At 43.2% G+C, this 14,177-nt stretch overlaps 2 protein-coding genes across 2 annotated transcripts; both read right to left on the bottom strand.

Annotated features, from left to right (window-relative positions):
- Positions 1-685: 685 nt before the first annotated feature.
- On the bottom strand, positions 686-3,143 carry LOC136436355 (zinc transporter ZIP3-like). Its single transcript, XM_066430256.1, has one exon. The coding sequence runs from the start codon at positions 2,528-2,530 to the stop codon at positions 1,541-1,543; it is 990 nt and encodes a 329-aa protein (XP_066286353.1). The 5' UTR covers positions 2,531-3,143; the 3' UTR covers positions 686-1,540.
- Positions 3,144-9,236: 6,093 nt separating this feature from the next.
- LOC136436354 (zinc transporter ZIP1-like) lies at positions 9,237-11,215 on the bottom strand. Its single transcript, XM_066430255.1, has one exon. The coding sequence runs from the start codon at positions 10,360-10,362 to the stop codon at positions 9,346-9,348; it is 1,017 nt and encodes a 338-aa protein (XP_066286352.1). The 5' UTR covers positions 10,363-11,215; the 3' UTR covers positions 9,237-9,345.
- Positions 11,216-14,177: the final 2,962 nt, after the last annotated feature.

Raw genomic sequence — 14,177 nt, 5'->3', positions numbered from 1 at the left:
AGTTTGTGTGAAAGAAATGAAAGATATTTACATTTATGTCATACCTGGGCCTGATACGGGTGTTCCGGACCGTGTGATAACTATCCGTATCACATAGGTTTCGGGAGTTGTATCACACGGGCTTCCTTAGAATATTTCGAATGCATTTCGAGCGCGCCGGTTGCGCCGCCGTAGAAGATTCGGAGGTTGGAATCCATGTTGCTACAGTTTTGTGGTCGAGGACTCCCTCAACTTCTGGCGCATTCCAGATTGAAATATGTGTTTTCTCGGGTCGGTATGACCAAAAACCTCCTTGGTATGACATAAATAAAATACAACACGGTGTATTTCACACCACCTTCGGTCCCAGCCCTCCCAGCGGTCGGGCTGGTACCTCGGGCGATACGGAATACCCCGTGTTGTACTCTACTAGTATGTGTACCTACGTTCCACGTCGGGAGCGAACTAATTAAGTCAAGTCCGTACAACCACTGCCCGAGCGCGCTAATCTGTCTGGGCGGGCGGGCATCACTCCTAGCACCGCAAAGATACTGGGGAGCTCCCGATGGTATGGTTACCAGTTTAGTTTATTCCAGAAACGTAGTAAAATGCATTACCCTTGTCTTTAACAGGTCAGTTCGGTTATTATTGTTGATGAACATCCTTACAATATAGTGTTGCAGTAAGAGATCACAAGAACACTGGATCATTTACAAATAGTTTAATTCCATTCAGTAGAAGAATAAGTAGGCTTATTGGACATTTCTCTAACATGTTTCAGATGAGAATGGCATTGGCATTGACCTGTAGCTAGGCGGTTAGTAACGCAATCACTGAATCCAGCTGTCTTTACAAAATGCCCTTATTCCTCACGACCCTGCATAGAAAATTGCAGGTTACATTCCACTCTAACGTTATATAAAGTCGTCCCTAGCCCTGTGATCTTTAACCACTACATATATGTTTATTTGACAACAGAATGAACAAGAAGTTCTTCCTGAGAATTACAAGCCCTTAAAAGAAGGGTGATGGTCTCTAGATCAAACATGTACACATTGATTTGCAACAAATCATTAAAAGAGAGGGCAATCGCATTAAAACGATCAACGGGGAATTGCACGGAGTCTCTTGACCTAAAAATACAACGAACAGCACTATCGACCCTTCCTGGCCTCGCCATGTACAACAATTACACTTGCCAGATGCATGGACATTATGATACATGTAATATAGAAAACAGCAACCTGTAATTAGTCGATTATAATATGAACTCAAACATGATAAAAATACATGCAATAGAAATAATATAAAATCAATCGATTAATCACAGCAAAATTAGTAAATCGTAAAATAAAAACATTCGCTCAATGCATTATACATGAATCATCATGGCACCATTCGTTTTTGGCATCTCGTATTTGATTGGCAAACAGAGTAACGTTACATGTTTAAGGATGGGTATTCCTGTCATTTGCTTTAAAAATAGCTCATCGGGTAAAGACTACCGATCAGATAATTCCATTGAGGCTATGGTCCACTATCAACTAACCAATTGTCTTTTTCACTCCGGCAAGAGAGTCAATCCTGCAATGAGGGCGAACCCAATAACTGCAGACAACGTATTTAGCATATCACTAGTTTTCATCTCTTTGGAGAGTACTTCCATAAAGGTGACATGTAGCAGAGTTCCCGTAGCCACCCCCTGTAGAATACCGGTGACGAGACCGCCGGCGTCCGCGTCGGTTACCAGGAGACCGATTCCCTGTCCTACAGGACCCGATAGACTGAAAACTACGCAGGTCATGACCTTATACGGTAATGGCATGTCACCGGTTGCCACGTTGACCCCAAGACTGAGGGCTATGATGCTTTTGTGGACGACAACCACGAAGAACAGCGATAGAAGAGAGGATTGTGAGGATTGGACACCGATTGCCACACCTTCAAATATCCCGTGAACGCTTAAAGCGATTAGTAGCAGGAATGTATGCACGTTTCTTCCTCGGACACTCGCACTCGAACTGTCACTTGAGACCACAGAACTGTCATGTGAGACCGCCGTGTTTTGTGCATTTGCCAATGGATTGTTTGCCCCGTAGTCCATTACCTTGGCTTCATTTCTAATCAATGGCCGCGTTGGGTCGTCCTCACCTGCTGTGCTGTGTGGTTGTCGCTCCCGACTCGGCACGTCTTGGGGCAGGCCATGGTCGTGAGGTAAACAACGGTGTGTCAAACCTTCCACCAGGTGAACGATGAAAAACCCGGCGCACGACACCGCTTCCGCTACGGGGTAATCCGTGACGATCCCGTATCCACGCAAGGAGGTCTCGAGGTCCTCCCTAACTTCTGGGAGCAAGTGAAGAAAGCAGGTTGCGAAGAAGACTCCCCCTACGAAGCTGTTCACATTGCTGAGAAAGCGGGACCTCAGTCCGCTGCTTAGTGTTGACGCTCTGGACGCCCTCCGTGCCAACGCCAGCGGTATCAGAGAAAACGCCAAACATGATACTAGAAGTCCGAGGAGGGTCAGTACTTGCACGATGATCAGGTCCATCCTTCAGGGTAGCTTAGGACTACTCTTGATATGAAGAAAATAAAGATTTCAGCGTTTAAGAAGCCAGCGACTGCAGGAGTCGTAAAAGAGTGACTCAGCAGTGTGTTAGCTGTCTGGATGTCGTCACGTGAGGTCAAATGGTTCATGTGTAATTATTTATTCAGAAAGTAGGGCATAAGTCACTTCTTCTTAACTAACTTGTGTCGTATTTCTGTTCTGTTTATCTGTGGTTGACACTTGCACCATGCTCCAGACAAGTTTCGCGCCAGTTTGGAGAATCGTCAGAATTATTTTGGGGCCGTGTGGAACAGGCACAGAAAATTTAGAGCCGAGTGCAAACCTTGCGGCCGCTAATGAATATTCAACGGCTTGGTCAACAAGTACTTCCGGTTCTTGCTTCGTAGCGCAGACAAAGAGGACTTTAAAACATTGAAAAGCCTTTCTTGGTGAAATTTGTGGTGAAATATTGGCAACTCTAAGATGACTATGAGAGGACAGACTTCATATTTGTTGTATTTGTTGACAAAACTTCCTTTCTACACCTTTTTGTTTAAGGGACCCCCGTGAGATAGTGGAATGGTCATGAGCTGGCGCCCTTAGGCCAAAGGGACTGACTCAAGTGCTCAGGTCCGGGGGTGTGTGGGGGTGTTTCCATGGAGAATAGTCGGAGGGAATTTCTCGGAATGGTGTTTGAAGACATCGACAGTTGACAGAACAGGTAAGAATTTGAGGGTTAGTTTTCTTGGTCAGAAGTTTTGATTCCTGAAATAATGACAACTAATTTTTGTCAACTTCTTCGTAGAATGCATGCATCGGCATAAACTGTAATTGTAGCGCCCCCTACCTGACCTGAACTGCATGCGTAGTGAGTCTAGATGGCGTGATTTATATAGGAATGTCTAGACGATAAAAAAATCCTCCAATGATTGTAAGAACCCATTCTAAACCCATACTATATACTCTTGTATTAGGTAGATTAGATTATATATATATATATATATATAGAGAGAGAGAGAGAGAGAGAGAGAGCTGTAGTTATGTACCATGTACCAGTCATACTTTGTACCTTGTACAATTGTTGCGCAATTAAGTTAGCTATAAACCAAATGTTTAAAAATGTCTTTGATATATACTTTGCAAGTTTGCATGTATTATTGATATGAACTGTTTCTGTCGTAATTATTAAGCAAAAAAAACAAAAAGCGTTTTTACCCTTATTAGAAGTACATATAAGGTGTTATATGAACATTGATGGGGAAACTCTCATTTGATGACTGATCATCATGACAACAGATGTAGCAACCTAAATTGCCATCAGGTCAGTAGTGAATGGTATATTTGCACTCAATGTTCTGGATTTTGCATGGGGAAAGTGGAAGCGGTGGCAGTCAGTACTGAAAGTGCATCGGCAACAACTTTTCCCATAGAATTCTTAAGTCATGTACATTTAAAACAACAATTTGTTCTGGTATGTACTCAGTAAACGGAGTCCAATTTCCTGCGAGCTTTTCCATGCAGGGTTTTCCTGTCAAAGGGGAAATGGTGGTAGAACGGATAACCATATTAATGACTAATGCAGCTGAGAGAAATAATTCAACAAGATTGCCATTCTAAAGTGGAAGATGAATGACCGAGAAGGAAGTGACTACTGACAGGATGATCCTGTCAGCAGTAGAAAAATTTCACTGCTGACAGGACGATCCTGTCAACAGTGGAAAAATCTGCACTGCTGACAGGATGATCCTGTCAGCAGTAGATTTTTCTACAGCTGTCAGGATCATCCTGTCAGCAGTCATCCTGTCAGCAGTGCCGATTTTTCCACTGCTGACAGGATTTTTCGCAGCGGAAATTTTCTACTTCTGAAAGGATCATTTTGAAAATCTAAATTTCCTGATAAAAAGCAAATGTTTGCCTGTTATTTTTCCATATGTTAGAAACGTACAACTACAAAGGACTCGTACTACTTAGATCAAAATCACCCGTGTCTGTGAATTCATGGAATTTATTGAACATGGCAAAGATTCAGTACTCAATATACCCAGTGGGAGGGGGGTTGCCCGTTTTCTCAAGATTCGGTTCAAACAACTCAGTTTTCAGCATACAAAGTGAGTCCGAGTTGTGACAACGAGTTAGTGTTACTTGCACATCAAGTCAATAGGGACAAATACGCGTCACTCATGGCTAAGTTCAGCGTAGAATCTAGAATGCTCGGATGGGAGTAGCCGTGGCGACTCATGTCGTTGTACAGTATGTAGTGTCCTCAATCTATCGCCGCGTCTATGGTTGGAGTAAGCTGGCATCCAGTCTACCATAGATTGGCCAGGCTCTCTTTGGGGCCGAAGGGACTTTCCTCCGCAGTGATAATCTCTAGCGCCCGGTAGGAGTTTTACACGGGATCATTGTGGTAAACTACTGCGACAAACAGCTTCTCCATCCAAATAACAGAAGTTGGCCAAAGTATGACAAGTTATCTTATCGAAGCATATTTCCTATTTGCCAGACCGTGCTAACAAGCTATAGAGTGACAGGCGGGCGTCCACAGAGTTTACGCGGACGGATTGCAGAAATTCCTGTACAATTCTGGGAATCTGGCGCAAACTATACTATTAAGCTCGCTCCTGAAGCTTCGCCAAAAAAGGAAACTGCACTACTGACAGGATGATCCTGTCAGCGGTACACTTTTTTCTACTACTGACAGGATGATCCTGTCAGCAGTGCAAATTTTTCTACTGCTGACAGGATGATCCTGCCAATAGCCTTAGGCGACCAAGAAACAAACCCCTGGTTAGATCTAGACCAAACAGCACCAGAAAACAATGGCTATGATGAAGACATGGCAGACTAAAACATATCACTATGCACTTCAGTCCAGGGGCATGCCTCCGGGTCCTTGACACAGTTTGTCTGGTTAATATGTATCCAAACCTAACACGATTCATTCAGACATAAATTAGGTTATAGGCAGGTTTACAAGGCAGAGCCGCGGTCCTAAGTTTTTATATTCATACTGTCACGCATTAGATAGTGATTGCCGGACTGATTCCTTGATAGCCAGGGAGATAAATCAATAAACCCCCTATAATGATGTTACGCTAAACGCAATGAATAATGCCCTGCATATTATATAGTTTGTTTGTTTTTTCTTTTAGTCCAGGTTCCTACCCCGGGAGCCCAGACTAGCACCGGGTCGTTAGAGATTTCCATCGGCGGCCCAAGAACAGTGAGGTTGTAGCCCGGGGGAGTGGACCACGCCCCTTTAACTAAGGGCCGGTCACCTCTCGGGCTGGAAGTCCTCCGGTGGGCTAATTACGGTATCGGCGGACAAAGATCAAACATAGATATAATAGTGAACTACAAAGCAATCGTTATAACGCATCTAAACAATTTACCTGCATATTACATAAGGTGTTTACGCTAAAGGCGTCACAAAACGACCCTCTATAGCATGCAGACAAGACAATACAATGTCAAGAAATAATTATAGCCACTTCCAGCTATTTGTTAACTTGCAGGGGCGTGTCGCCGGTAATTGACCTAAACACAGTAAAACGTTTAAAGCCACTACTAAAAGCACACCGTCAGCGTTTCGGCGAGGACTTTGTCAGGCAGCCTCAGCACTCACGGTGTCACGAGGCATATTACGTGTAACACGTGAGGTCTATCGCGGGATATATCTTTTTACAGAAAGTATGGCATCAGGCACTTATTCAATTGACTGTCTCTTGTCGTATTTCTGCTCCACTCTGTGTATTTGTGGTCGGCACTCGCGCCATGCTCCAGGCAAGTTTCGCGCCAGTTTGTAAAATCGTCAGAACCATTTTGGGCCCGTGTGGAACAGGTTCACGAGAGCCGTGTGCAAACCTGCCGCTCATTAATATTCAACCCTTGTTAACTTGCGGGGGGATGTCTAATATAGTATACACACAATAAAAGGGTTAATATGTAGCCAAACCGAACACTAGCTCATTCAGATTTAGTTATAGGCACGTTTACAACGCCGAGAACCGTCAGAAGTATTTCATATTTGTTTGGCTACATATTAACCCAATAAAAGGGTTAATATGTAGCCAAACCGAACACTGGCTCATTCAGATTTAGTTATAGGCACGTTTACAACGCCGAGAACCGTCAGAAGTATTTCATATTTGTTTGGCTACATATTAACCCTTTTATTGTGTGCAGGTCAATTACCAGGAGACATCCCACTGCAAGTTAACAAGCATGACAACGGTTGAATATCAAAGCGGCAGGTTTTGCACACGGATCTCGTGAACCTTTTCTACACGGCCCCAAAATGATTCTGACGATTTTACAAATATAGCGGCCGGAAGCTAAATAGGATGGATTCCAGGCTAGGCGCCAGTGCCAGGCACTGTGCGGAGTCTAGCCTCCATTGCAGGCTCGAACGCGTAACTGACCTGCACACAGTATATCTGGTTAATATTCAAACCTAACACGGTTCATTCAAACATGAAGTAAGTTATAGGCAGGTTTACAATGCGAAGCCGCAGTCAAAAGTTTTTATAGTCTTACTGACACGCATTAGATAGTGATTTAATACGGGACTGATTTATTGATACTCAGAGAGATAAATTGATAAATGATGTTACGCGAAACGCAATGGATCATGCCTTACATATTATATAGTATATTTCAAAGTCCAGGTTCCAACTATATCCCATTACGCCCTAGCTAGAAATGAACCGTCCCCAACTTGAATGGGGGCGTGGGATCCAATCCCACTTCTGACACCATGTAACTTTATCCTTAGTGACTCAGGCAGAGACGGTAGGTGCTGCTATAACCTTGTATTCAAGGCTTGTGTTAGTAAGATACATTGACGTGTGCTCAGCTCCAGTTACGATAGGGAAGAGATCGTAGTACTTCAGGTTGTCGTTTTTGAGAGCACTCCTTATTCCATATTCATGATGGACTATACTATTTCTAAGTTGCATAAGTGGGGGGAGTGGCGCTTACAGCTATCTAACGTCTTGTACCAGTTGCCATGATTATTTCTTCACCATATGCTCCATATTTCTACTTTGAACTCAAATCATATAAGTAAACACAGCATTTGAATTTTGATCAAGTTTTATTTCGAAACAACGAACAAAGATCAAACTTAGATAAAAGTGAACTACAAAGCAATCATTGTTATTATTGCTTATTTCGGGCTCGTCATTATGACACATCTAAACAATTTACCAGCATATTACATAAGATGCTAACGTTAAAGGCGTCACAAAACGATCCTCTATAGCATCTAGTCAAGACAAAACAATGTCAAGAAATAATCATAAGCACTTCCAGCTATTTGTTAACACATTTGTTATATCAATAATGGTGATTATGACTTAGCATGCTAAAATTGGACAAAGTCTTCTTTTCTACACGTCAAGGCAATCACATGCACTGTTGATCACTATATACACTGCTATATATACTGCTATATATATATACTGCTATATATATATATGCTTCTAATTATAGCCATGCAATATAAGCCATTTAATCATGACTTAGCATGCTAAAAATTGGACAAAGTCTTCTACACGTCAAGACAATCATATATACTGTTGATCACTATAAATACTGCTATATATACTGCTAGTGCTACATATATACTGATAATTATAGCCACTTCCAGCTATTTGTTTACACATTTGTTATATCAATCATGGTAATTATGACATAGCATGCTAAAAATTTAACAAAGTCTTCTACAAGTGAAGGCAAATTTATATATACATACTGTTGATCACTACATCTTATTTAACAAGTAGTCATGCTTGCTGAGCGTAGTTGGAATTGTTAAATATGACAAGAAAAATATGCTGTGGCATGGAGGAGCTCAATGTAGCTGCCCCTCGACATGCAAAACAATTATACTGATATCGTGATATAGAAATAACTTCTTGATTACAGATTAGTCAATTATAAAATGTACACCTTCACTCAATACATGAATATCATTATAGCACTATTAATTATTTTTTCACCGGGGGAATCATGTCGGCAGCTGGCGATTTTCAATGAGCCCTGGGGGGAAACCCTAAACAGAGTTGTTAACATAAAATTCAAACAAGGTTGCAAGAAATAAGAGAACATTATGCGAGCTACAAATTGATATAAAACCGGAGTAACTTGGATAACACAAACATAATATCATATAACCAACTAAGTGCCTTGGCATAATAGTACTAATTACAAAACAGAATGGAATGAAATCAGGATTTGAATTTGCATATCAATGTTGACATAATGTGAAATTATATCAAATAGATAAGTGAAGAAAAAAATAAACATATACATAAGTCAACTCTTTGACTGGCAGATAGGGGTCCTAGGTACATGTTTAAGGATTGGGATTCGTGTCTTTTGCTTGGAAAATATATAGCTTTTTGGGTAAAAGATCTCGTGAGAAAAAAATGCATATCAAGAATATACATGGCGTATGGTAAGCAGTAATTTTTGAAATGTTTTGTGTGTCTTGCTTAATTGTTGTCTTTTATATGAAAGTTTTCGTTCCCACAAGCTGCCTGGCCGGGCCCCGGCTTGGAAATGTGACCCTAGCATAATGCGAATGCCATCCACTATAAGCCTCCATAGCAGGCTTTGAACCGGCTTTTTTGGGACTTAATAATACACTTTTTGCAGCCAGCCCGTAACTATCAGCCACCCCGTAACCATCTCTACCGGTGAGATGGTTACGGGGTGGCTGATAGTTACGGGCTGGCTGCAAAAAGTGTATTATTTAGCCCCCCAAAAGCCGGCTCAAAGCCTGCTATGGAGGCTAAACTAACCCATTGTCCTTTTCAGTGATCACCGTGCGGCAGGAAAGTCAATCCTGCGATGAGGGCGAATCCGATGACGACAGACAGCACATTTAGCAAATTGCTAGTTTTGCTCTTCATGTCGTTGGCCAGAACCTCCATGAAAGTGACATGTACCAGAGTTCCCGTAGCCACCCCCTGTAAAATACCGGTGACGAGACCGCCGGCGTCCGTTTTGGTTACCACGAGACCGATGCCCTGTCCTATAGGACCCGATGCGCTGAAAACTACGCATGTCACGACCTTATACGGCCATGACAGGGGACCGGCTGCGACGTTCAGCCCAAGACTCAGGGCTATGATGCATTTGTGGACGACAACTACGAAGAACAGCCACAGCAGATCTGCTTGTGTGGGTTGGAGACCGATTGCTACGCCTTCTAACGCCCCATGAACGCTTAAAGCGACTAGAAGCAGAATTGTGTGCACCTTACTCATACCGGAACTTTCCTCATGTGAGACCACAGAACTGTCCGGTGGCTCTGTGGTTTGTTCATCTTCCGAAGGTTTGATTGTCCCGTTGTCCGTTTTACTGGATTCCTCCCTCATCTCGTCTATCTCTATCTCGTTCTCATCACGTGCATAAGCCTCATTGCTGTGATATTCTCGACGTCGATATCGATCCTGACGCTCGTCTTGGGCCGAATTTTGCTCTTGAGGTGAACAATGGGGTGTCAACCCGTCGATCAGGTGAACGATTAAAAACCCGAGGCACGTCACCGCTTCCGCCATGGGGTAGTGGTGTAAGATCTCGATTCCGTATCCGTGCAGGATCTCAAGGTCCTCCCTGACTTCTGGCAGCAGGTGAAGAAAACATGTGGCGAGTAAGACTCCCCCAACAAAGCTGTTGACATTGCTTAGAAAGCGGGACTTCAGGGTGTTGCTTAGCGTTTTCACTTTGGACGCCCTCCGTGCCAACGCCAGCGGGATCAAGGACGACGCCAAACATGAAAATAGAAGTCCGAACAGCGTCAGAACTTGTACGTAGATCAGTTCCATCCTTCAGGGTAGCTAGACAAGCTTGATATGAACTTATGAAGTAACGAGGTCAGCGTTGATTAAGGCACCGTCTCGGCTTTAAAGTTCGCGAGAGAGTGGCTCGACTGGCACTGTGTCACGAGGTATGTCTGGGACGCTTGTGTCACGTGAGCTTCATTACGGGTCATTTATTTCGACAGAAAGTGTTGCATCAGTCACTTAAAATTGACTATCTCTTGTCGTATTTCTGTTTTACTCTGTGTAGTTGTGGTTGACACTTGCGCCATGTTCCAGACAAGTTTCCCGCCAGTATGCAAAATGGTCAGAATCATTTAGAGGCCGTGTGGAACGAGGTCCGTGTGCAAGACCCGGCAGTGACCCCGTGTGCAAAACTCATGAATATTCAACCCTTCACCTTACAGGGGCGTGTCCCCAGGTAATCATACCCTAAAGGTAAACAGCGTCTCTGCGAGGACTTTGTCAGGCTGACTCGATCAGCACTGTATCACGAGGCGTTCACGTGTAACGTGTATTACGTGAGGTCAATCGTGGGTCATATTTTCTACAGAAAGTATGGCATCAGTCCCTCATTCAATTCACTTTCTCTTGTTGTATTTCTATTCTACTCGGTGTATTTGTGGTTGGCACATGCGCCATGTTCCAGACAAGTTTCGCGCCAGTTTGTAAAATCGTCAGAATCATTTTGGGGCCGTGTGGAACAGGTTCGCGCGAGCCGTGTGCAAAAACTGCCGCTCATTAATATTCAACCCTTGTTAACTTGCAGGGGCGTGTCTCCGGGTAATCAGACCGTAAAGGTACACAGCGTCTCAGTAAGGACTTTGTTAGGCGGCACTGTGTCACGAGGCATGTTACGTGTAACACGTGAGGTCAATCATGGGACATATCTTTTTACAGAAAGTATGGCATTATGACACTTATTCAATTGACTAACTTGCGTCGTATTTCTGTTCTGTTTATTTGTGGTTGACACTTGCAATGCGCAATGCTCCAGACAAGTTTCGCGCCAGCTTGTAAAATCGTCAGAACCATTTTGTGGCCGTGTGGAACAGGTTCGTTAGAGCCGTGTGTAAAACCTGCCGCTCATGAATATTCAACGCCTGTTAACTTGCAGGGGCTGAATGTCTCCGGGTAATTGACCTGCAAACAAGTTATCTGGTTTATATGTATCAAAAACACGGTTCATTCAGACATAAATCAAGTTATAGGCAGGTTTACAATGCGAAGCCGGTCGCGGTCAGCGTTTGGGCGACGACTTTGTCAGACTCAGCACTGTGTCACCAGGTATTTTTACGTGTATCACGTGAGTTCACTATCATGGGACATTAATTTTTACAGAAAGTATGGCATGAGTCACTTGAATTCAATTGACTCGTGTCGCATTTCTGTTCTGTTATCTGTGGTTGACACTTGCGCCATGTTCTACACAAGTTTCGCGCCAGTTTGTAAAATCGTCTGAATCATTTTCGGGCCGTGTGGAACAGGTTCACGAGAGCCGTGTGCAAGAAAGGACATATCAGACGTGACACCGTAGCAGTTTTCATTGGTCATGTACTATTTCAGAAAACACCCCTTTCTTCATGTAACTGTGTTGCAGGTCATCATTATTTCTCTCAGCTGCATTGGTAACTCAGGGCTGTTCATTGTACCATAGTGAAGTTGGGTTTCCCACCAGTATTAAAACCCAGCATCCCGCGGATTTTGGGTCAGGTGTTGTTTTAGTAACCTGTTTTGCAGCGTTAGTTCTCTGTTTAGTTCTTACAATACATTGTCTTGACTTGGATCGTTTTGTCATGTCTTTAACGTACATGACCTTCTAGTTAGGTGCATTGTAGATATGCAGATAGATTGTTTAGATGTGTTATGATCACTTTGTAGTTTACCCGAACTTGATCATTGTTCGTTGTTTTCAAATAAACATGTAATTTAGCTTGATCAAAATTCACATGCTGTCACTGTCTACGTGTATGATTTGAGATGAAAGCAGAAGTTGATGCCTCTGGTGACTACAAATGATCGCGGCAACAAGTTAGGGAAGATCAATTACTAATCTGGGGCGTAGTGGGATATAGTCGAAACATGAACAAGTAGGGTATTGATTTCTTTATAACTTTGATTTACGCTCTGCAATTAGCAAAATTAGAATTAGTGCCCACTGTCTGGGAAAAAGAAGCCGAACCCAATAAGTGTCAGTAGTAAACATCATAATGTTTACCAGTTTTTTCTCTCTGACTATTAAGTAGTTAACGAATCAGTCAAGTAATCGCTATCTAATGCGTGTTAGTAAAACATAAAGTACTTCTGACGTCGGCTCCGCATGGTTAACGTGCCTATAACTATGTCTGAATGCCCTAGTGTTCGGTCTGGCTACATATTAACCCTTTTATTGTGTGCAGGAGACAAGGGTTGAAGTTAACAAGGGTTGAATATCAATGAGCGGCAGGTTTTGCACACGGCTCTCGTGAACCTGTTCCACACGGCCCCAAAATGGTTCTGTCGATTCTACAAACTGGCGCGAAACTTGTCTGGAACATGGCGCAAGTGTCAACCACAGATAACAGAACAGAAATGCGACACGAGTTAGTCAATTAATCAAGAGACTGATGCCATAATTTCTGTAAAAATAAATGTCCCATGATAGACCTCACGTGTTACACGTACCATGTCTCGTGACACAGTGCTAAGTCGGCCTGACAAAGTCCTCGTCGAAACGCTGACGGTGTACTTATACTGTGTACAGGCCAATGCCCCTGCAAGTTAACATGGGTTAACATGAGCGGCAGGTTTTGCACACGGCTGTAGTGAACCTGTTCCAAACGGCCCCAAAATGATTCTGGCACTTCTACAAACTGGAGCGAAACATGGCTGGAGCATGGCGCAAGTGCCGACCACAAAAACATAGACTGGAACAGAAATACGACAAGAGTTAGTCCGTTTAATAAGTGACGGATGCCATACTTTCTGTAAAAAGATATGTCATATGATCGACCTCACGTGTTACACTTTACTGCACAAAGTCCTCGCAGAAACGCTGTGTACCTTTGCGGTCTGATTACCCTGAGACACGCCCCTGCAAGTTAAGAAGGGTTGAATATTGATGAGCGGCAGGTTTTGCATACGGCTCTAGTGAACCCGTTCCACACGGCCCCGAAATCATTCTGACGATTCAAGAAACTGGCGCGAAACTTGTCTAGAACTTGGCGCAAGTGTCAACCACAGATAACAGAACAGAAATGCGACACGAGTTAATCAATTCAATAAGTGACTGATGCCATACTCCCATTATAGACTTCACGTGTTACACGTAATATACCTCGTGACACAGTGCTGAGTCTAGACGTCTGCTTGACAAAGTCCTCGCCGAAACGCTGACTGTGTGCTTTTACTGTGTTCAGGTCAATGACTGGGGACACGCCCCTGCAAATTAAGAAGGGTTGAATATTAATGGACGGTAGGTTTAGTACACGGCTCTCGTGAACCAAGGAGGTTAAATACACAACCTCCTTGCGTGAACCTGTTCCACACAGCTCAAAATGATTCTGGCGCGAAACTTGCCTGGAGCATGGCGCAAGTGCCAACCACAAATACACAGAGTAAAACAGAAATACGACAAAAGTCAGCCAATTGAATAAGTGACTGATGCCATACTTTGTGCAGAAATAAATGTCCCATAATAAACCTCACGTGATACACGCGTGGCATACGTCACAGTTTGCAAATACATATATACAATGGCAAGCTAACACTAGCCTATCTTAGCCCTTCATTCATCATCATTAAGTCTTATTCCTAATTTTGTAACATATAAAGTGATCCTT

Source organism: Branchiostoma lanceolatum, chromosome 6 (genome assembly GCF_035083965.1).
Source record: "Branchiostoma lanceolatum isolate klBraLanc5 chromosome 6, klBraLanc5.hap2, whole genome shotgun sequence".
Classification (NCBI taxonomy): domain Eukaryota; kingdom Metazoa; phylum Chordata; class Leptocardii; order Amphioxiformes; family Branchiostomatidae; genus Branchiostoma; species Branchiostoma lanceolatum.
Note: the sequence above shows the minus strand (reverse complement) of the source record. Positions and strands in the feature narration are given on the sequence as shown.

Coding starts and splice junctions, on each gene's coding strand:
- LOC136436355 (XM_066430256.1), bottom strand. CDS start 2,530: ATGGACCTGATCATCGTGCAAGTACTGACCCTCCTCGGACTTCTAGTA.
- LOC136436354 (XM_066430255.1), bottom strand. CDS start 10,362: ATGGAACTGATCTACGTACAAGTTCTGACGCTGTTCGGACTTCTATTT.